Source organism: Bison bison, unplaced genomic scaffold (genome assembly GCF_000754665.1).
Source record: "Bison bison bison isolate TAMUID 2011002044 unplaced genomic scaffold, Bison_UMD1.0 scf7180017864184, whole genome shotgun sequence".
NCBI classification, from domain to species: Eukaryota; Metazoa; Chordata; class Mammalia; order Artiodactyla; family Bovidae; genus Bison; species Bison bison.
The window spans coordinates 813,642-835,948 of NW_011494756.1; the positions used below are offsets into that span (position 1 = coordinate 813,642).

General features: G+C 49.0%; 1 protein-coding gene across 1 annotated transcript in view; it reads left to right on the forward strand.

The window, feature by feature from the left end:
* The window catches only part of EFCAB6 (EF-hand calcium binding domain 6), a 255,659-nt gene that overhangs the window by 195,644 nt on the left and 37,708 nt on the right, over positions 1-22,307 (forward strand). The window contains exons 23-26 of the mRNA XM_010843633.1: positions 4,446-4,640; positions 10,258-10,413; positions 16,764-16,959; positions 20,297-20,488. Coding sequence (XP_010841935.1) covers positions 4,446-4,640; positions 10,258-10,413; positions 16,764-16,959; positions 20,297-20,488 — 739 coding nt within the window. The remainder of the gene's footprint in view (positions 1-4,445; positions 4,641-10,257; positions 10,414-16,763; positions 16,960-20,296; positions 20,489-22,307) is intronic.

Here is a 22,307-nt window from a genome sequence, read left to right on the forward strand (position 1 = left end):
GGAAGGAGTGGGTCTCCCTTCTCTGGTGTGGCTGCATCCAAGGCCAGACGGTCACTTACTGAGGTGCATAAGGGCCAGACTGTGGCCCTGGGTGGAGCTGAGGCAGAGAGTATCCGGTCTGTGGCTCCCCCCGGCCTGGGTGAATGTGCCCACTGGGCACCAACCCTCAGGCAGCCGGACGCTTTGTGCTCTGCAGGGCAGCTCTCTGAGCAGGCACGCTGCCCTCCCCACGGATGTTCCCCAAAAGGACCCACACGTCCAAGCTGCCCAAGGACCACGTCTCCCTCTGCTGCCAGCCTGGGTCGTCAGTGGGGCTCGCACCAGACGCTCTGAATCTGGGGTCAGTGGTGTTGGAAGGTTCTTCTGTCATTTATGTAAGAATCAAGCAGTAAACTGAGCACAAAAGAGTAAGACTTTCTCAGCCCAGCGATCGATGCGAATGTATTCACACCGTGTGTACAACCGAACGGCTGTGTGTGCAATAGACAGGCAGTAATCTGATTATGTCATAAATTAGTGGCCATTGCCACATGCAAATGTGAGTTTTTATGGGCCCTCTGTTTTATATGCACGTTTTTCCTGGTGCATCTGTTGCCGAACCATTTTAAAATTCAACCTTTATAACCAAGTTGATTTTTTTTTTAATGTGACACAAAGGATTATATAATGAAGGGTGAGGTTATGTAAGCTGAATTAACTCTCTTATTATTCACATGCATAACAATATTTTAGTTGCAGTTGTGCAATCTGGTCTTCTGTTCCTTGGAGATGCGGAGAGAATGTGTATGATCTTTATCAATGAAGTAATTAAGAAGTGTCTTTTCATTCAGTCCAAGTGTCACGATTTAGAGTTTGTGGCTGGGAATCCCGCGAGTATTCCCCGCGGGGATGGCAGGCCTTCCTTAGGGACACGCACGCTTCACGTTCACTCGCTCAGCCTTTGCAGGGTGGGCTGCTGGGAGCTGTGTTTGCCCATCAAGATAAAACAAGGCATGTTCCTCAGGAAGCTTTCCATCGAGCCGGGAGGGGAGACACAGACTGGAGGGGGGAGGTGGAGGCAGGGCGTGCTTGAGCCTTTGGGTGGCCCTGGTCCCGGTTCTCCATGCACCTCGGCCCCTGGTCCTCATCACGGCCTGGAGGGACCCAGGGGAGGTGGAGATGTAGTCCTTTGACCTTAGGACCAGAGAAAGAGAGGTTCCAGACGGGTGCCCTGCTGGCCGGGGCTTTCTTGTCGGGCGGGTCGTCTGTGCACCTTCTCTCAGGAGCCCTCCCCCTGGGGTGGGGAGCCCTCGGGGAGCTTTCTTCCAGGGGTGTCTTTCTAGAGTGAGTCACAGCTGCATCTGGTGGCACGAGGCTGGCAGAGATGTGGTGAAGCTCAGGGCAGGACCACGGCCCAGGGGTCGTGAGAAATGGTTGAGAAATGGCAGCCCCTCCCCCTCCCAGGCGCCCTGATGGAGCCTCATCACCAGCAGTAGGGGGAGCCGTTTGCTAGTGGCACCAGCCCTTCCTGCCACCTGGAATAGAAAGCCAGGTACAGTGGTGTGGCTTCCCGGGGGGAAACTAATAGTAAAGATCCGCCTGTCAATGCAAGAGACGCGTGTTCAATCCCTGGGTCGGGAAGATCTTCTGGAGTAAGAAATGGCAACCCACTCCAGTGTTCCTGCCTGGGAAATCCCACGGACAGAGGAGCCTGCTGGGCTGCAGTCTGTGGAGTCTCAAGGAGTCTGACACGACTGAGTGACTAAACATGCACACACAAGCCCCAGGAGTCAGAACCCCCACGGGCCTCCTCTGGTGGGTGGGTCACTTCATTCTATTTTAGAAAACTTATTGTATAAAGGTAGAATGGTATTTTTGGAGGGTTGCAAGCCCTAAGGCTGTACTAATAACAGATGACATTATGCCAAAGCCTTTGATTGTGTGAATTACAACAGACAGTGGAAAATTCTTAAAGAAATGGGAATACCAGACCACCTGACCTTCCTCCTGAGAAATCTTTATGCAGGTCAAGAAGCAACAGTTAGAACAGGACATGGAACAACAGACTGGTTCCAAATCAGGAAAGGAGTACGCCATGGCTGTACATTATCACCCTGCTTGTTTAACTTATATGCAGAGTACATCATGAGAAATGCTGGGCTGGATGAAGCACAAGCTGGAATCAAGATTGCTGGGAGAAATATCAATAACCTCAGATATGCAGATGACACCACCCTTATGGCAGAAAGCAAAGAAGAACTAAAGAGCCTCTTGACAAAAGTGAAAGAGGAGAGTGAAAAAGTTGGCTTGAAACTCAGCATTCAGAAAACTAAGATCATGGCATCTGGTCCCATCACTTCATGGCAAATAGATGGGGTAACAATGGAAACAGTGATAGATTTTATTTTCTTGGGCTCCAAAAATCACTGCAAATGGTGACAACAGCCGTGAAATTAAAAGATGCTCGCTCCTTGGAAGAAAAGCTATGACCAACCTAGACATCATATTAAAAAGCAGAGACATTGCTTTGCTAACAAAGGTCCGTCTAGTCAAAGCTATGGTTTTCCCAGTGGCCATGTACGGATGTGAGAGTTGGACCATAAAGAGAGCTGAGCACTGAAGAACTGATGCTTTCGAACTGTGGTGTTGGAGAAGACTCTTGAGAGTCCCTTGGACTGCAAGGAGATCCAACCAGTCCATCCTAAAGGAAATCAGTCCTGAATATTCATTGGAAGGACTGATGCTGAAGGCTGAAGCTCCAATATTTTGGCCACCTGATGGGAAGAACTGACTTCTTGGAAAAGACCCTGATGCTTGGAAAGATTGAAGGGAGGAGGAGAGAATGAGATGGTTGGATGGCATCACTGATTTGATGGGCATGAGTTTGAGCAAGTTCCGGGAGTTGGTAATGGATAGGGAAGCCTGGCATGTTGCAGTCCATGAGGTTGCAAAGAGTCAGACACGACTGAGCGACTGAACTGAATTGAGAAAGGTCTGGAAGTTTCTCCCAAATCCTCAGTAACAGTGCCAGCAGTCAAGTACTGATCTCCGCCTGCAGGTGTGAGAACCCCCCACCCCCGTGCTCACAGGAGCAGGCCAGGAACCCAAGAGCAGACGGTGGGGAGGTGGTGATGGGAGGACCTCGCTGGGGTCAGACCTCACCTCCCTCCCTGCCTCTTAGTCACAGGAGGGAACACTCCTCACCTGCTGGGACAGAGTACCTGATGAAAACGGGCCTGGGTGCTGGGAAGGAGGTGGGGGTGGGGTCTGCAGGCCTGCGGGTGCAGAGAAGGGAGTGGACGGGGGCCTTGGGCTAGCAGCCACCTTGGGGGCTTCTCACCCCGCATCCTCCACCCACCGCCGCTCCCCTGGAGAGACGAGAAAGTCAGGTAAATAAATCCATCTTCCTTGTCATCACTCAGTTGAAAGGGTCACAGAGGACCCAGGGAGCATGCGATTCTGCAGTCCTACTGTGTCGGGTGGGCTGCACGCAGAGAGGGGCCCTGCCTCCCACAGGAGAGCTGGCCACGTTGACGCTCCATCCGACAAAGCCCTCAACAGCAGCCGGCTGGAGCGTTGCACCCCAGACATCATGTAAATATTTGGTTCTCAAAACACTGAGTTCATCTGGGGAAAAAAATCACCTTGACAAAATGCTGTTTTTACCGGTTAGAGAAGAAGACCAAGATCTGTAAGAATAAATGCTTTTCTTTTCTTTAAAGAAAATTGAAAACTTGCCTTAAAACTTTTTATTGAAATAATTCTTTCTATTCTGTTTGAATAATGTTGGGGAGATAAAAACCCTCCATTATGCTTTTTTCTTTAAAAAAATGAATTATAATTCAGAAAAATCCCAATAATAGAAAATGGCATAAAAGGTATGCAGCGTAATTCTTATCTTGTTTTCCTTCCTCGCCTCTCGCGTTAGTTGTGTGTAATTGGCATCTCTTCAAAGAGGAAATGGGGAACTGGAATCAAGGGGCGTTCACTTATTTGAGTATTAAGACTGAATATGGGTTTTTTGTTGTTGGGTTTTCCTTCTGAACCTTAGCATAGTTCTTCTTTGGTGGAGGTGCTCAATAAAAGACCTTTGAATGAGCGGAAGGGTTCATTGTAATTTTCCATGGTCACAGTCATGTTTCTACCGAAAGCTGGTAGGTGAATCCGGCTGCTCTCAGGGGATGAACCAAGACCACCCCGTATGAGGTGATCCTCCTGTTGACTGGAGCAGTGGGTTTCGATGGAATATTGATGAGCATATGGATGGCCTGGGGATCTTGTTAAAAACAGATTCAGATCAGGCCTGGGTGAGCCCTGGGCTCCAGCACGTCTGACTCCCTCAGGGAGGCCAGTAATGCAGGAACCTAGGGTGTGAGGAACCAGGCAGATGGAGTGTAGACAGGGTTAAAGCCCTGAGCATGCCCCCTCGGCGGCCACAGCTGAGAGTTTTGTGTTTGTCTTTAAAGGTACGACAGTGAGGGAAGAGGGCACATCACTTACCAAGAATTTTTGCAGAAACTGGGGATTAACTACTCAGCAGATATTCACCGGCCCTACGCGGAGGAGTACTTTAACTTCATGGGTCATTTCACGAAGCCTCAGCAGGTGCAAGAAGAGCTGAAGGAGCTGCAGCAGAGCACAGAGAAGGCCATGCCAGCCAGGTGAGTCGGTGAGCACCTCTCCAGGGGCCGGTGTCTGTTCTACACTGACCCTGGCTGTTCTGAGGCTGTCCCCCCTGGTGCTGGCAGCGCCGCCGAGAAGTTATCACACTCGTTCACTGCTGTAGATTCTAGTATGTGTGCGTGCTCAGTCGTGTCCGGCTCTTTTGTGACCCCATGGACAGTAGGCCACCAGGCTCCTCCGTCCATGGAATTTCCCAGGCAAGAATACTGCAGTGGATTGCCATTTCCTTCTCAGGGGATCTTCCGGACCCAAGGATGGAACCAGCGTCTCCTGTACTGGCAGACAAATTCTTTACCACTGAGCCACCTATGAAGCCCCTGTAGATTCTAGAAACTGGTGTTAAGTCACAGAGCCGTGGAAACAGTGACAGACTTTATTTTCTTGGGCTCTAAAATCGCTTTGGACAGTGACTGCAGCCAGGAAATTAAAAGATGCTTGCTCCTTGAAAGAAAAGCTATGACAAACCTAGACAGTGTATTAAAAAGCAGATATCGCTTTGCCAACAAATGTCTGTATAGTCAAAGCTATGGTGTTTCCAGTAATCGTGTATGGATATAAGAATTGGACCCTAAAGAAGACTGAGCACTGAAGAATTGATGCTTTTGAACTGTGGTGCTGGACAAGACTATTAAGAGTCCCTTGGACTGCAAGGAGATCCACCCAGTCCATCCTAAAGGAGATCAGTCCTGGGTGTTCATTGGAAGGACTGATGTTGAGGCTGAAACTCCAACACTTTGGCCACCTGATGTGAAGAGCTGACTCATTGGAAAAGACCCTGATGCTGGGAAAGATTGAGGGCAGGAGGAGAAGGGAACAACAGAGGATGAGATGGTTGGATGGCATCATCGACTCGATGGACATGGGTTTGGGTGGACTCCGGGAGTTGGTGATGATCAGGGAGGCCTGGCGTGCTGCGGTTCATGAGGTTGCAGAGTCAGACACGACTAAGCGACTGAACTGAACTTGAGAACTGAAGCTTTTAGGTCTGTACTAACATACACACCCGGCCCCTCCCCTGGGCAACTAGAATGCAGGTTCCAGGAGGCCATGCCTGTCTCCCCTTAGTTTAGAACAGTGCTCGGCACCTAGCAGGCACTCAGTGGGGATTTGTCCAGTGAGTGCATGAAAGGACACGTTCTTAAACCCAGCAGTTCAACCTTGGAGGATTTATCCCACAGAAATAATTCAGAGGAGTTCAGCAGGTACAAGGTATGACTTGCAGTGTCTTCAAAGCAGCAACAAAGTAGACACCTGCCCATCGCAGATGAATACCCAGGCTTGTAGAGAACACGGCTCCAAGGAACGTGAGGTGGTGTGTGCCAGTTATAGTCATCACCATGGGGCCTGTGGGAGTGTTTGTGATGGAAGACTGGTGGGCAATGAAATTTTAAACAGTCTGTGTGCCTTGATGGTAACCACACCAAACATACATGCCTGCCCACGAGGACCAGAAGATGCTGTGCAGAAGGCATCATGTTGTGTTTGGATGGTGGGACTGTGCATGGCTTTTCTCAAGGTTTAAAACTAGTCACTAAGGCCATATTTTAAAATTTTTAAAGAATGGATAAAGAAAATGTGTGTGTGTGTGTGTGTGTAAATATGTATCTACACACACAATGGAATATCATTCAGCCATAAAAAAGAATGAGATCTCGCCAGTTGTGCTCTCATGGATGGATCTTGAGGGCACTCTGCCAGATGAAATAGATCAGTCAAAGGAAGACAGAAACGGGTGGTCTCACTCGTACGTGGAATCTGAAAATGACAGCAACAAAAGCAAGCTCGTGGATCCAGAAAATAGATTGGCTGTTGCCAGAGGTGGGGGGGGGCGTGTCAGAGCAGGTGAAGGGATCCAAAAGCACAGCAGTGTCGGTAGGATGAGTCCTGGGGGCGTGAGCACGGTGAGGTGACCGTAGTGAGTAGTACTGTGCTGTGTTTTTGAAAGTCACCAAAAGTAAATCTTCGAAAGTTCTCATCCGTTGGCTGGTGACGAACAGCATCTACACTTGTCCTGGCGACCACGTCACAGTGTGTACAGACGCCAAGTCATTACCATGTACACCCGAGACCGACTCGATGTTATATGTCGATTATGCAGCAACAAAAAATTAAACACAGGAGAGAGTGTTGTCGCATTCGACGTGACGTGAGACGAGACAGACTGCGTCCGTCCCCGTCCTGGGCCGCTCCACGGCGCTCTCGTCTCTGTTTCTGTCCACCTCCCATCTGTCCGGTCAGCCCTCTGTCCGCACCATCTCTGAATGAGTGAATGAGCTAAAGAATCCCCTGGAGGAGAGAAGCACTCCAAGCCCACAGAGACGGGATGTGATGGCTGAATGGGGTTTAAGAGAAAGGCCTGTTGAACACACCCCTGAATTATGTCCAAGTTGCTAAGTTATAAAGCCCAGAAGCAGAGAATTGAGTTGTTGAAATTTCAAGTAAAAATATGCACAAGATTGTCATAAATCACATATCCCATAAAACGAATGAAAAAGTGGGATTTATCTTTCCCAGGCAGGGCTGGCCTCATTACCCACGCGTGTGTCCCCTTCCCTCCCCTCCTACCACTTGTGAGTAATGAGGCTCGGAGAGGAACCTTGCGTCCTTGGCGATGCCCACACACGTTCTCTTCCCGCTCCCGTTTACTGGTGCGTGTGGTCTGTGGCTGGGAGCACTGGGAGCCAGTGGACGATGCCCATCACGTCTTCACAGCACCAAGCTCGGCGAACCGACACATGCTCGGCCAGTGCCCTGCCACCGTCATGCTCTCCTACCCAGGAACACAAGCCCGGGCCATAAAAACTCAGGACCGGGCCCTGTCCTCAAGGAGTCACACTGTGAGGTTTCACGTCGCTTTGCCCTTCAGGTTAGCCCGCTTTTCAGTTTCGGTGTCAGTGGGTCTTCCAGAGAACCCTTCGGGAGGCAACGTTTCCCGGACTGTCAACCTCCTCCTTTATGCCAAACCCTGATAAGATTCACAAACAGGAGTCGTGCTCATCAAAGTGAAGTCGCTCAGTCGTGTCCGATTCTTTGCGACCCCATGGACTGTAGCCTACCAGACTTCTCCATCCATGGAATTCTCCAGTCAAGAATACTGGAGTGGGTTGCCATTTCCTTCTCCAGGAGATCTTCCTGACCCAGGGATTAAACCCGGGTCTCCCACATTGTAGGCAGATGCTTTACCTCCTGAGCCACGGAATTTCACATGTGTTTCTTAAATTTAAGTGAATCGATTTTGTTTAAAGTGGCCTGAATACATTTTTAAGATTCAGAAGAGTCCTTTCTCAAGCCCGTATTTATTTTCCAGGCCTTGCTCTTTTGGGGCCCAAGTCTGAGTTGAAGATTCAGGGTCAGGGCAGCATCAGTAAACCAGCCAAGAGCACGGCTGGCTGTTCTGAGATGTGAACTGAGAGGCTCAGGAGCAAAACCTGCTGGGTCACCCAGGATTCTTCCTACCGTGCCGGCCTGGCCGCAGGGCCGGGCGCTCTGTGGCCCCACCCTTGTGGGGCTCCCGTCTCGCGTCCAGACTGGGGCCCAGACGCTGCGTCGGCTGCCACGGGTTCTGCTGGGCAGCTGGCTGGATCCCAGGCCCGAATCCTCACTCACTCTTACTCTGCAAGGGAGGTGATTATTGCCTGGAAACCAGTCCAAGAAAGGCTCAACGCCTCAATTCTCTAAAAATATGTATCTCAAAAAAAGTTCTGATTTTTTTTTATACCTTCATTTGCTTCCCTTTTTGAAGGATTGAGTGGAATGTAATAGTTGTGATGAGGAGTAACCAGTCTGTAACATGGGACTGAATTCAGAGTACACCTGTGCGGGAATCCAGGCAGTTGCCTCTCTCGAGACACATCCCCAGACAGTTAGCGCAGCTCATTCGTGTCAGCTTCTTGGAGGCACACATCGGCCAACTCAGAACCGGGAGCCAGTGGGGAAGGGAGACCATGACCCGCATGGCCTCGGCGTCCTTGCCTCCCCCATCCCAATATACTCTCAGACTTTCCTCTCCTGATTTCTGACTTTTTTGTTGCTATGGATAATTTTTTTCCCAGGCACACTCAAGGAACCTATTTGTGGGTATGTATCCACAAAGGAGAAGGCAAAAAGAGAAAAGAGTAGCAGAGGATGAGCTGGTTAGATAGCATCACCGATTCAGTGGACGGTTTTCTCAATGGAGAAAACTCCAAGAAATAGCAGAGGACAGAGAAGCCTGGCATGCTGGGGTCGTAAAGAGTCGGACACAGCCTAGTGTCTGACAACAGGAACAATCCGCAATACGTATCTCAGGTGGTAGACAAGTACCAGCGAAGAGTTCGAGTTTGGAGTTTCTGGCTTCTTCTTTTCCCCGACTAAGAACCTCACAGCCGAGCTGGAGTCAGATAGGCACAGTGTTCAGTGTGGTAGGAAGAGCGTTCTGGAGACATAGATAAGCCGAAGTTATAAAATAGACTCCATGCCCCATAGGTTCGGAGCAAGACTGCTCATTCTCAGAGACATCCACATGTTTTTATTCCCTTACCAATAATTTCTGTTAAGTCTGGGAAGAAATTTCCTGGAAGACTGAATCAGAAACTTGAACACATTCCCAAGGAAATCAGTGCTCTAACTAAAGCAGGAGCTACAGCTAGACGTCGTCCCTGTGTCCCTGCGAGGGACCGCTGGCCAGCCCAGAGTCCGCATGGGCAGACGCTGTCCCCTTCCTATAACATGGGATGACAGTTACCCGCCTCCCTTGGCAAGAGGAAAGAATGGGAGATGGGACATGAAGGCAGCACAGGTCCTGGCTTGCCAACTGACGCACGCAAACGATGGCTGCGTTTCTTCACAGCGAAGGACCTGGCAGCAGACAGGGGTCCTGGACCCCTGCCCCCTCAACGCTCACCGACGGGACCCAGGCTCTTCGCCGTCCTTGGTCCCGCTGCTGCTTCAGGGCCTTGGCACTGGCTATCCCTGGGCCCAGAGAGGTCTGCAGGGGGCTAAATCCCAGCTGAGTCCTTCAGCTGCCATCTCTGCTCAAGTGTTGCCTCCCCAGTGAGGCCCACTGGCACCCACTACTGGGGGTTGCAGCCCGGTCCACTGTGGACATTCCTCGCCCTGCTCACCGGCACTCAGCTGTCCCACTGACCCATTGTGCAGGCCACTGGTGTCTTCTGTTTATCATCGGTCTTGCCCCACCTGGAACGGAAATTCTGCTAGGGTGGCCGCTCTGACACCCAGAGCAGTACCTGGCATGTGACAGGCACCCACCAAGGCTTCGTCAGGGAGAATGGAGGTGTATTTCCCATGTCTGTGATATCACTGTATTTTTAAATGCTTCGCTCCATTTTTAAAGTACTCATTCTAGTAAAAAGCCAAGGTTGTAATTTCTCTAACATAGTTTTGCTGATAATAATAATAATAAAATGATAATGATGATTTTTTTTCCTGAGTACCTTTCAATGTATGTATTATACCAAGGCTGCAAAGCATCTTCAACAATAGCTGGTAGATGAATCATCAGATCATCGCATTAGAATGATCGTGGAGCTCTTGCTCCAAAGAAATTATTGGTTTTCCCTGCTGGAGTGTGTGTGTCTCAAATGCATTCTCTTTCAGGGATAAACTTAAGGACCACGATCAAGATATCAGCAAAGCACTCGCCAAACTAGATAAATCCAGAACTGGCTACATATCCTTGGGCAGGCTGCAGAGGCTGCTGCAGGAGTGTGGCTGTTCTCTGAAGGAAGAGGAGCTGATCGATCTTCTAAACAGGTTTCCTTTGAGCAAGTTACCTATGGTTCTCACAGCACTGAAAATCAGGCTGGTCATGTCGCTTTCATGAATTTTTCCTTCCCTGTTCACTCAAACAGCCTTTCGGCATTGAAGTAACCCCCATGCCACCAAAAATTGAGTTTCAACCTGTGTTCAGAAGTAAAACTATAATGTTGTACTCCCAGAACATTTATAAGCCAATGTGACTCAGTTAAAAAACAAAAAGAATGAGCCTTCTAATAATCCTCTGGTCGGGCTATGTTCTATTGGGTTTGAGTCAACCCAAAGAAAAAAGAAAGCAACTTGACAAATACATAATTTTCCTGCAGGTGTGTCCAGCAGCACAATCATCATTTTTTCACATTATTTTTCTTTCACCCACGTTATTCATACACTTGGGCAGGAGTCAAGTCATCCTGCAAGGCTTATTAGAAACAGCAGCCCTCTGCCCTGATGTCCCCCACCCCCACCTTCTCCTCCCTAGAGTCAATAACTTCCAATGCTTTAAATGCCTATTTTTGGTACTTAAGTTAATAGTCATAAGTGACAAACTTAAATAGCTACTTATTGATTTTTCACTTTTAAGGCAGTGTCTATCGGCTTCCTATCAGGAAAATGTGGGTTTAACTCTTTTTCACCCATCACATAACCGCCAACCCCCTCACCACCGCCAGCCTCCCCGACCCCATGGAAACCCAAGCACGTTTACCTGCACGGGCTCCCCGTTTGCCGTGTCACCTGCACGGGCTCCCCGTTTGCCGTGTCACCTGCACGGGCTCCCCGTCTGCCGTGTCACCGTGTGCTGTAGCTGAGTGTTCGGGGTTTATATTACTGTGACGGAATGATCACTTTTCTTTTCCTGTGTAGCATTTGTTTTCCCTGGAGTTAATCGTTATTTTTTGTTTGCTTCGTTTCTATGTACTTCTTATCATTAATTAAACCCCAGTTCTCTCCCATTTGTGAAATCTCTTTCTAGTGTGTTCAGACAACCTCAGCTAATCTGTCAGCTTCATCTTCTCAGATGTCCCTTTTCACGATCCTCAACTCTCAGAAACTTTCTTGATTTGTTTCATTAACGAGCTCCTCTCCTTTTTGTTTCTTTCTGAGCCTCCTACTGTTATTGACTAGTGAGCCACTTGAAGTGTCTCCCAGTATTTTAAACCTTTCCTGTCCTCCATCCCTTTTCCTTCTTGCTCCACCTTCTGGGAGATTTTCTCAGTTTTAGTTTGCAACCCTTCTTTTGAGATTTTTATCCCTGCTAAAAATACTTTTCATATTGTTAATTACCAGTGCATGTTTTTAATTCTCAGAATATTCCTTTTCTATAGTATCCTGTTCTTGTTTCATGGATATACTAGTTCATTCCTCTGAAACCATTAACAATAGATTTTTTTTTAAGTTTTCTTCACTTGAGAAATGTTGCTTCTCTCCTCAGTGTTGCTTTTTCCTCCCATCTTCCATGTTAGACATTTTCCTCAAAAATATGCCCCAAATAAGAGTGAGATACTAAGAAGCAGATTAAAAGTTCTGCACAGATAGGTAGAGCTAGTCAACTTTGGTTGAACTACTTTGGCAGGGTAATCTGGCAGGTAGTTTCCTTGGAAGCCTCCCAATGTCAGAATGTTTAAAACTTTTCTTTTGGGCTTGTCAGATTTCCCAGGGACTAAGGTTGCCAGGTAAGACATAACATGCTATGTTAAATGTAAATTTCAGATAAACAGTTTTGTGTGTGTGTGTGTGTGTTCCATGCAATATTTGGTATACATTTATACTAAAGTTATTTTTGTTCATCTGAAACCCAGCTTGCTGGGCCCCTCCCTCAGGCTCTCTGACTTAGCCTGGGCCCTGGGAATCTGCATTCCTAACAAGGTCCTGAGTGATGCTTACACTGCTGAATCAGAGCATCCTGAGAACCACTGTTTGACACCTTTTAAAAACTCCTTCTTCTGTCACTTTAGGAGGAAGTGAACTAGTTATGTGCTTTGGGGCCACTTGAACTGCAAGCCTTATCCTCTTGTAATTTTGAATCAAAACAGTTCATTTGCTTGCCCCTCCTCAAACTGCTTCCACATGCAGTTTCTAACTTGCCACAGCCCATAGCTGTGCAGGTTGGCAGGTCTGTGACTGAGCACCTGGATCTCACGTTCCTCTCTTTGTGATGTGAGGATATTAGCATTCCCTCTCTTCCCACTAAAAAAAATGTGAGCAGTTGCTCTAGAATTTGCAGTCCAAGTGGACAAGTAGCCTAAGTCCCATGTCAAGTAACACGCTACTACTTCACAGAAGGTGCAGGTACCTTATTACAGAGTAAGTGTTCCCAAGTCCTGTCTCCTGTTCCTTAGGGGTCCACAATCCCTGGCCACAGACTGGTACTGGTCCACATTGCACAGCAGGAGTTGAGCGGTGGGCGAGCTAGCAAAGCTTCACCTGCCGCTCCGCATCACTCACATTACCTCCTGAACCATCCCCGCCCCCCATCATCAGTGGAAAAATTGTCTTCCACAAAACTGGCCCCTGGTGCCAAAACGGTTAGGGACCTCTGCCTTATAACTGCTGTATCCACCTCACCTGTCCATTTGCTATAATCACCCAGTACATTGTTACTGTAACGTTGAGCAAACAGTGGTTTATTAGACTAACTAAGAATAAGAAAGATAAAAGATATTATTATTTTTAGAATATTTATTTATTTATCTGGCTGTGCTGGGTCCTCGTTGTGGTACTTGGGATCTTCTATCTTCATTTCGACATGCTAGAGCTTTAGTTGCCACATGTGAGATCCAGTTTCCTGACCAGGAGTTGAACCTGGGCCCCTGGCATTGGGAGCATGAAGTCTTAGCCACTGGCAGCCTGGAAGTCCCTCAAAGATATCATTTTACCTTCATTTATTCCTTCTCCCATGTTCTTTCTTCCTTCAGGTAGATCCATGTTTCTGGCTCTTTGATTTTCTTCTCTCAGAAGACAATGCTAACGCGTTTTAGCGTTTTTGACGGCCAGGCTGGCTGTGATGAATCCCCTCAGTGATTGTTTGTCAGAGAAGGTATTTATTTCTCCTTCACTTTTGAAAGATAAGTTTCACTAAATATAGTATTCTAGGGTGGTGATTTTCTTTTTCCTGTCAACACTTTAAATATTTCAGTCCACTATCTTCTTACTTGCATGATTTCTGATGAGAAACTCTATGTAATTCTTATCTTTGTTCCTCTATAAACAAGATTTCCGCCCTTTCTGGCTTCTGTAAAGATCTTCTCTTTGTCTTTGATTTTCTACTGTTGCCCAAGTTACCACTTATGTGTTCCTACTGGCTTACAGCTCCAAAGGTCTTTGTTCCAGGAAAGCAGATCTTGGCTGTAAGTCTCTGTGTTCACCCATCTCTCCAGATTTGGAAGTAATGTTTTGCCCTGTGACCTCAGTTTTCTGATGGGACCAAGAAAGGCCATTGGTTTTCAGTCTGTTGGGCTTCCTTCTTGTCGTAAGAATGAGAGTGACCCTTCCAAGCTCTTAGGCACAGAGCCCCGCTACCCCCTTCCTGTCACCTTTTCTCTCCATGTCCCACCTTTTGTCGGCTACGATATTTTTTTTTGCAAAAGATAGTTAACTTTTACATGGCCTGCAAACCCAACCAGATCCTCTCTGCTTGATTCACAGGTTGATTATAAAACTCAAATGCCATTAAACAGCATTTCATAAGTATGACTATGTACATATTCATAATTCATAGTATTCACTGTCCAAGTAATGAATGAAAATTAACTTTCTTCTCAGTGGGTCTACCCCTGGGCCTCCGTGCCCACCTCATCGTCGGCAAACCTAGGGACACTGTGCATGTTTCTTAAGCCATTTGCGGAAAGGCTGTAAATGAATATGTACAGTGTCATAACTATGAAATGCTGTAAACTCTGCTGTAAACTACTTCCTAGAACAAAGAGAACAGGGTGTTTTCTTTAACTATCGCTGTTTCCTAAAGTGGGGTTCAGTGTTTGGAGTTGAACATCGTCAGCCTTCAGCTCCCCCAGCGTCTGCCCTAACTTTCTCTTGCCTCCAATTTCCCCTGGGCTCCCTCCACCCGAGAGCCTGGCTCCTTGCGTCCTGCTTCCAGGTCCCCACCAAGAGCCTCCCGGACTGTCCAGGGTTGGAGCCCCTGTTGCTTAAGCCCACATCTTTTTATCTCTGAATTTGCATTCTTATTTTGCTGGAGTATTTCCTGGAGTAATTTCCTAAGAAAAGGGGGGACAGGAAAACAATTTTCTCAGTTCTTTGTCTGAAAGTGTTTTTTGTTTTCCTTTGCACAGATTGTTAGCTTGCTAGAACATAGACTCCTAGAGAGCAAGTCATTTTCCCTTAAAATTTTAAAGGATAGTGTTCTATTGTCTATATGTGTACATGTATGTATATGTCTGTGCACATAAGTGTATGACTGTGGATGTGTGTGTGTGTTTGCATAGAGAAAAGAAGGACCATTTCATCCTCAAATGCCTGTATCCTCTTCTTCCTTAAATAGGGTCTCCTCTCACTAAATCTATTTCCAGCTGAACATGAATTCAAATGCATTCAGTGAATAAATCACGAAAAATAGCACCAGATAAATAATCAACTAAATGATTACAAGAGACTCTTGTTAAAACGTAGTCAGGCCTGATACTTTCGTAAACACCACAAGGGCTGTGGAATTTCTGTAGTCCACCTGTCAATGGGGTGATCAACTTTTTTACGAGTTGAAACCTTAATAAGGATCCATCGCTCAGTTGCTTGTTTCTTCTCAAAGACCTCCTGATGATAAACATCTCTGTTATTTATAATTATATGTAGATTATTCTTTTCTAGATCCAAAATAGACTTTTCTAAATAATACTGAGATTAGCATATGCATTTGATTTTATTACTAAATTTTAACACCAAGTTGGCAATTTACCCCGCGGATGAAACGGAGCTGATTATCCTCTTCCTCGGCGTCTCGGCCGCGCGAGCCAGAGACGCGGGGCCGTGGAAAGCAGCTCTGCAGCTGCGGTTGGAGAAACACGGCTCTTGGCTCCTTCTCTTTAGAAGCTGCTATTCCAGTCTCTGGAAACCTTCCTCTCCACTTGCTGGCGTTCCGAGCTATTCTTTGACACACACTCCATCTTGCGAAGGCGCGCATAGGGGTTAAGATGCCAGTGATCCCCAGGGAATCTGTTACAGAAACGTGAACTTTGAGTGCCATCAAGCTGTGTTTTGCGTTATTTTACATCTTTAATAAATAAGCTGTATAGTCTCAGGAAACTTGGATTTGCTCTTGCAGAGTCTTCTTTTAGAATTGAAGGTATTTTTCTGTGTGTTGGAGTGGAGTGCAGGAGCCTCTTTTTCCGCGTGGATGTCCTTGTTGAGACGCACACCCAGATGGAATGTCTTCTTAAAACATGTTTACTTATTTATCTGCCGCGTCGCGTCTCAGTTGGGCCACATGAGCTCCTTCGGTGCAGTACCCAGACTCTCCAGTTGTGGTGTGTGGGCTTAGTTGCCCTGCAGCACATGGGGTCTTCATTCCCCAACCAGGGATCGAACCTGCATCTCCTGCCGTGTAAGGTGGATTCTGAACCACTGGACCACCAGGGAATTGCCGTTTGAGAAAATACTAAGCTGTGTAGGTTTTGTGAAAAAAAAAAAAAAAGATGTTTTGGGTGCTCTCAGCTTGCCAACATAGTTTCAACCACTCTTTGAAAAAGAATTTAACATCTATTTTACTCAGCCCATCTTTTCCTCGTCACTGGCTCTGATGTATTTCCCTGATTTCAGAGTCCTTACCATTTCTCAGTGAGAGGGCCCTGGTCAGCTAAGGTCTCGAGGAACACAGCCCCAGCCCCCACCACTCGAGTCCTGCCTCCATCCCGGCTGTGCCATCACCATCAGACGCATCTCCCCAGATCACGTCTCCGCACATGTCACGTCTGTGCTGAGGCTCCTGCATCCGCCCCCATCACAGGGCCGGATTCCTCCAGCCAGTCCTCCTCCCCCACCCTCTGCTCTTCAAACCCTGTGAGCCCGACTGTCCAGCCTTCAAGACTCAGAGCGCCAGCGCTGCGCGGTCTGCAGCCCCACCTCTGTCGTAGCCCTGCCCTGAGCCCTCGTATAACAGCATAGCTGGCCCATGTGCAGCACCTCCCGGCCAGGAAAGGGCGCCTCCCCTTTATCCGTGTCCCCCACACTGTTTCGTATAGCAGCGTAGCTGGCCCGTGGGCGGCACCTCCCGGCCAGGAAAGGGCGCCTCTCTTTATCCGTGTCCCCCGCACTGTTTTGTGCTCAGCAGGTGTTTGTTGATTGAGTAAGTGATGGCGTTTTTAATTAATATATTGTGTTCTTTCTTTGGGGACAAGTTGGGGAATCACCTGGCACAATAACTCCATCAATTACCTTGACTTCTTGCGAGCGGTGGAGAACAACAAGCCGACAAGACCTCAGTCGCAGGAGAAAGAGGAGAGCGTGCCGATCAATTTTGCAGCCCTAAGTCCAGAGGAGGTTCTGAAGAACATCCAGGGAGTCATCGCCACCTCCAGTCTGGCTTTGTCAACGGTACGGCAGGCCACACGCGCCTTTACTGAGGGGACCGAAGCCCTGGCACCATGCCAGCTCCTGAATACCACCTCGCAAACTGGCCCCTCCTCCTGGGCCCCTCCCCCTCCCTCCATTCTCCTGGGGCATCAGAACCCGATGGTGGGTCGGCACCAGACTGTTTGTGGGAGCACATGGGTGTGTCCATTTTTGCTCCATGCAAAGCTGCCATGATCACAGCCAGCATGTGTTGCGTGAGGCCGAAGCACTCGCCTCCAGCAGAGGCTGGATCTGCGGTGAGGGCAGGGGTTTCTGGGCAAAGAGGGCAGAGGATGGAGGCCTCAGGTGAGAGTGGGCTCTCGGGCCCATGGGGGTGGGCGATGCCATCTCAAGGTGGCCTTGAAGAGGCTGCCCAGGGCAGGGCTGTGGCCAAAGTCTCACTGTGACCAGAGTCCCAGGAGTGTGAGAAGGGAGTCCCCTCAGTACACTCACATTTAGGCTGACATTTCTTGACCCCATGGGGTATGTCAAGACCCAGACTACATGGGGATAGTGCCATGGGGCGCATCCTCGGAAGACAGTGCCCGGGCCATGCTCCTGGCGAGGGGCTGGTCCCCCTTGAGGGTCCCCACGTGAGCTGCCCCCTGTAACAGACATGGGAAGAGGAGATGCCGTGTGCAGAGGGCAGGCCTTGCTGCCTGATGAGACGACGAATCCAGAGCTGCCCGTGCAATGCCAGGTGCACGGTCCAGACAGCACAGTGGGAGCAGGGCTGTCTCTGTGACTGTGATACACAGACCCACGGACCCGCCCAAACACCCAAGCCTGGGCTTTTTAACCCCCTCGGCGCCGGGAGGCAAGCTGGGCTCCTGAGTCCAAGCCTCTGGGGTCAGAGGGAGAGACGAAAGGCCAGGGGCAGCCCAGCCAGCCCGTGACTATTCTGGAATGCCAGCGAGTGTGGCCTTCCTCCCGGACAGCAGAGATGGTCTGCGTGTAGGAATTCACAATGAGGATCTGACACTTTTGTGTCTTTTTTTTTTTTAATGACTATCTAAAGATCACAGATTAGTATGACCTCGCTGCAGGTCAGCTGGAATCCCGTCTATAGACCCTGTCGACACCAGGTTGCCCAGGCCCAGGGGTCGCCTTGTGAGGTTTGCAGACTCAATGCTCACGGAGGAACCAGGAGTAAGGAAGTGCCGCAGGGGTTGTGGGCGGCCGCAGCAGGCCGGGGGGCACAGCCCTGTCCAGAGGGCAGCTTCTGCTCAGCACTTCCGCTGACCGACCGCTGCTGAGCTGAGAAATGGTCCCAGCTCAGCTAGATCTTTGCATTTTTTATAAGCAGCTATGAAACCTCCTGATTTCTCAATGTCAACACATGTTTCAGATCTGTCGGAGGCACCGTGCAGGCCAAAGAAGTCCACTGCAGGCGGCCCTGCCCTCTCCCAGCTCAGGGTGGCTCTCAGACTGAGGTCCGTGGAAACTGCGGGAGGAGCTACGGTTCTCACTCCCGAGAAACACTCCTTAGGGGGCAAGGTTTTAAGCAGGAGAGTGAAATTCTCTGGCCACGAGACTGCAGGTGGCCTGTAGGGAGGGTGGCCTTTGTGGCAGGGAGGGAAGGAAGGAATGACAGTGTCTGGGGAGAAGGGTCAGCAAGGGGACCAGAGACACATAAGGCGTCTCCTCAGGTCATGGGGGACCCGTCTCGATGCAGTCTCTTATTTCTGAAATGATGCAGCAACACCTTGTATATCTGTGCAGAGTCTATAGCTCCCTGCTGCTGCTGCTAAGTCGCTTCAGTCATGTCCGACTCTGTGCGACCCCATAGATGGCAGCCAACGAGGCTCCTCTGTCCCTGGGATTCTCCAGGCAAGAATAATGGAGTGGGTTGCCAGTTCCTTCTCCAATGCATGAACGTGAAAAGTGAAAGTGAAGTCGCTTAGTTGTGTCTGACTCTTCGTGACCCCATGGACTGTAGCCTGCCAGGCTTCTCCGTCCATGCCTTTCATATCTGAGCCTCCCCGCCCCCAGCCTGTGTGTGGCTTGTCAGGCTGGACTGATGCACAAGGAAGCCACCCAGCCCCAGGGAAGTGCAGGTCCCATGGCCACAGTGAGCCACACCCCAGCTCACCCCTTAGGTCCACGGAGCCTTGTGGCTCCACGGGGCCTTCTAACGCCCTCAGGACGGGATGCTCAGTCAGCGCCCTTCATCTGGAGGGTCGTTCCCCTTAACAACCTGTCGAGATCCACTGTGCGCAGGTACCTGGGACGGATGTGTCTTCAGGTTTGCTGCAGTAAAACTTAGACCAGCGCGAGTTCTGAAGTCCCGGTTTTTATACTGAAGACGTTCGGCACAGAGAGGCTGAGGGCTTACGGTGGGTAACACAGCCAAGGTTCAAAGTCTACCTCCCGGGCCGTGGCGCTAGAGGCGTCCCACCGTCCCTGGCTGTGTCATATCGCCACAGGCAAACGCAAGCTCCCAGCCAGACAGCAATTTGAGGTTAATTTAGTGACACGCATAACGCCACCTCCTGGACCGATGAGGGTGCCTAATTAGTCCTGAGTGACAATTAACCGCAAGGGAATTTGGGTTTCCGTCTGCAAGCACCTTCAATTCTCACCTAAGAAACTAAGATCTTAACCTGCACCTTGATATAGGTTTTCTAATGCAGGAGAAACAAATAGTTCTGTTTCAACAGATGGGGGGAAACGTGCTTCCTTTTTATAGCAAATGTTTGCACTTTGGTTTGACTGCTGTTCTGCTGGGTTGACACTGTCTTCCGCAGCTCCTCCAGCACAGATGTCGGTGGTGGGGTGTCCCTGGGAAGGAAGGCCGTGTGGGCTCTGGCCAAGGGTGGGCAAAGGACAGCAGCCTCAGGGTTCAAGCCCTGGGGTGGGGATGGGAGGGGTGGTCCCCTGACTCCTCCTCCTAGCCACACTTCTGACGTTAGACTCCTATCACGAGACCCCTGCCCTACATCCCAGTGCAGTGGAATTTCACCTGAGTCTCTAGTTATGAATGATTCATTCAGGAGCTCGAGTTTAATGATGAAGAGACCTCAGGCAGGTTCCTTCACCCCTCGGCTGGAGACCAGTGAGGCTGGGGTTCCTCTCTAACCCCTCTTCCTCTTCATATCCAGGTTGGAGGGAGGGGGTGAGTTTCCTCAACAACACATCGGCTCCTATACCAGGCGCACCTTCTACCTGCCTCTCAGTCCTGGGGCATTTATTTAGTAATTTAGAATCTACCGGGAACTCCCATTCACTTTATTTCATTTGCATTCCAAAAAGCAATACTTAAGAAAAATATTTTTGAAATATTTGACTGTAATATCTGCTTTTTTTTTTGAAATTGTAGGCATTTTCTGCATTGGATAAAGAGGACACTGGGTTTGTAAAGGCTTCAGATTTTGGACAGGTTCTTAAGGATTTCTGTTACAAGCTAACAGATAACCAGTATCATTATTTTTTGAGAAAACTCAGACTTCATCTCACCCCCTACATAAATTGGAAATATTTTCTCCAGAACTTCAGCAGTTACGTTGAGGAGGTAAGAGTGTCCGCAGCACATAAGCATTTCTCTTTGGAAAAGGGCTAAAATTAGTCTTGGCAAAATAGATAATTGATTAAAACCGTGTCACATAAATCGGCAACCACCTGAGTTAATTAGCTTATTATAAATGAAAAGTTGATATTGATTCTACGTTGAGTGTCAGAAGGTACATATGTATCCTTTACTTCACTGAAATGTTATTTTATTTTACTGATTTTCAAAGAAGTTTAGGAGAGGCTTCAAAGTTCTAGGAGTCATAGATCCCTGAAGATGATCTGGTGTCCGGAGAAGTCAGGCCCTGAGGGAGTTGGGACCCACTTAGGAGACCCTTGTTGGGACCCACTATGTTCCAGGCTCTGGGCCATGCAGCAGCCAAGCCTGGGGTAGGGGTCAACATGGTTGTAGCAGGGTCCTGGGGGAAGTCTAAGGGGACTTCCTGGAGGAGAGTGGGTGGCTGACCACAGGGCTCTTGTTCATTCCTGGGACCACTTCTCTGGCTGCATGAACTGTTCCTTCTTAGGCTGTTTCCTCCATCTCTAACTGTAAATGGGCCAACATCAGTAGTGAAATCACAGGCTACTTTCAGTGAACTTGGATTTCTTTGGTCGCCATTCTGTGCTGAGTCAGACGGTGCTATGGTCCCTGCCTTCATGGAAGAGGAGATAACAAATAGGAAAAATACAAAAATAATGCGGCAGCTAAATCTCAACAGGCTGTGCTGGGATGTATTTAACTGCAAACCCTCCCCCCCGCCCCCCGCCCTGACAACACACACACACACACACACACACACACACCAGCCACACACACACACACACACACACTGTCATAGCTGGATATTCCTTGCCTGGAGAATTCCACGGACAGAGGAACCTGGCGGGCTACAGGCCGTAGGATCACAGAGAGTCGGACATGACTGTAGCAACTTAGCACACAGGCACGCATAGCTGGACGCTCGGGTCATTTCCGACTGCACACGTTTGTACACAATCAACATCTGAGTCCATAAATCCTCAGTCACTCACGTGGGATAAACTCTTAGAAGTGAGGTTGCTAGAGCAGATAGTATGAACATTTTTAAGGTCTGAGGCTCCATGCAGTAATAATGACAACAGCAAAGTCTACGTGGGCGAGGCACTGTTCTTAACCCTTTATACGCACGTAGTTCTTCTGCGATCACTGGCGGCACATGCTAGTAATATCCCATTTCATAGACGAGCCCTGGGGCACGGACGTCAAGTCATTGGCCACAGTCACTCCCGGAGGTGGTGGCAGAGCTGGTTAGTGACCCCCGAAGCCTGGCTCCCGCCTCCAGGCTTCTAAACGCTCTGGGGACTGTGAAGATTTTCGTCTTTGCCATTTCGATGGTCATTCCTATGTACTATTGTGTTTTCTGTTTTAAAACTATATATATGTATGACATTATATCAAACTCTTCAGAGCTTTAGGTTTTCTTGCTGTACTATCAGGAATTTAAGATTTATTCATGTCGTTACACTGGCTTCAGTTCACCCACTGAAGCTGCTGTAGAACTAGCCAGTGAAGGGAGACGTGGATACATTCTGCTGAACGAGCAAACCCCATTCAGTTGTCCTGCTGCTCACGGCGGGCAGGTGGTTTGCCGTTTGCACAGTCAGCCTTCTGTGACTGTGTCCTTCGCACACTCAGGGTCACTCCACGGAGACCGACTGGGTCGGGGAGGGGGCGGGACGGCACAGGTTCAGCTCCACAGACACCCCCACAGTGGCTGCAGCGATCAGCGTGTACTCCGGCCGGCCCTGCGGGAGAGCTCCCCACGTGCCATATCCTGGAGCCC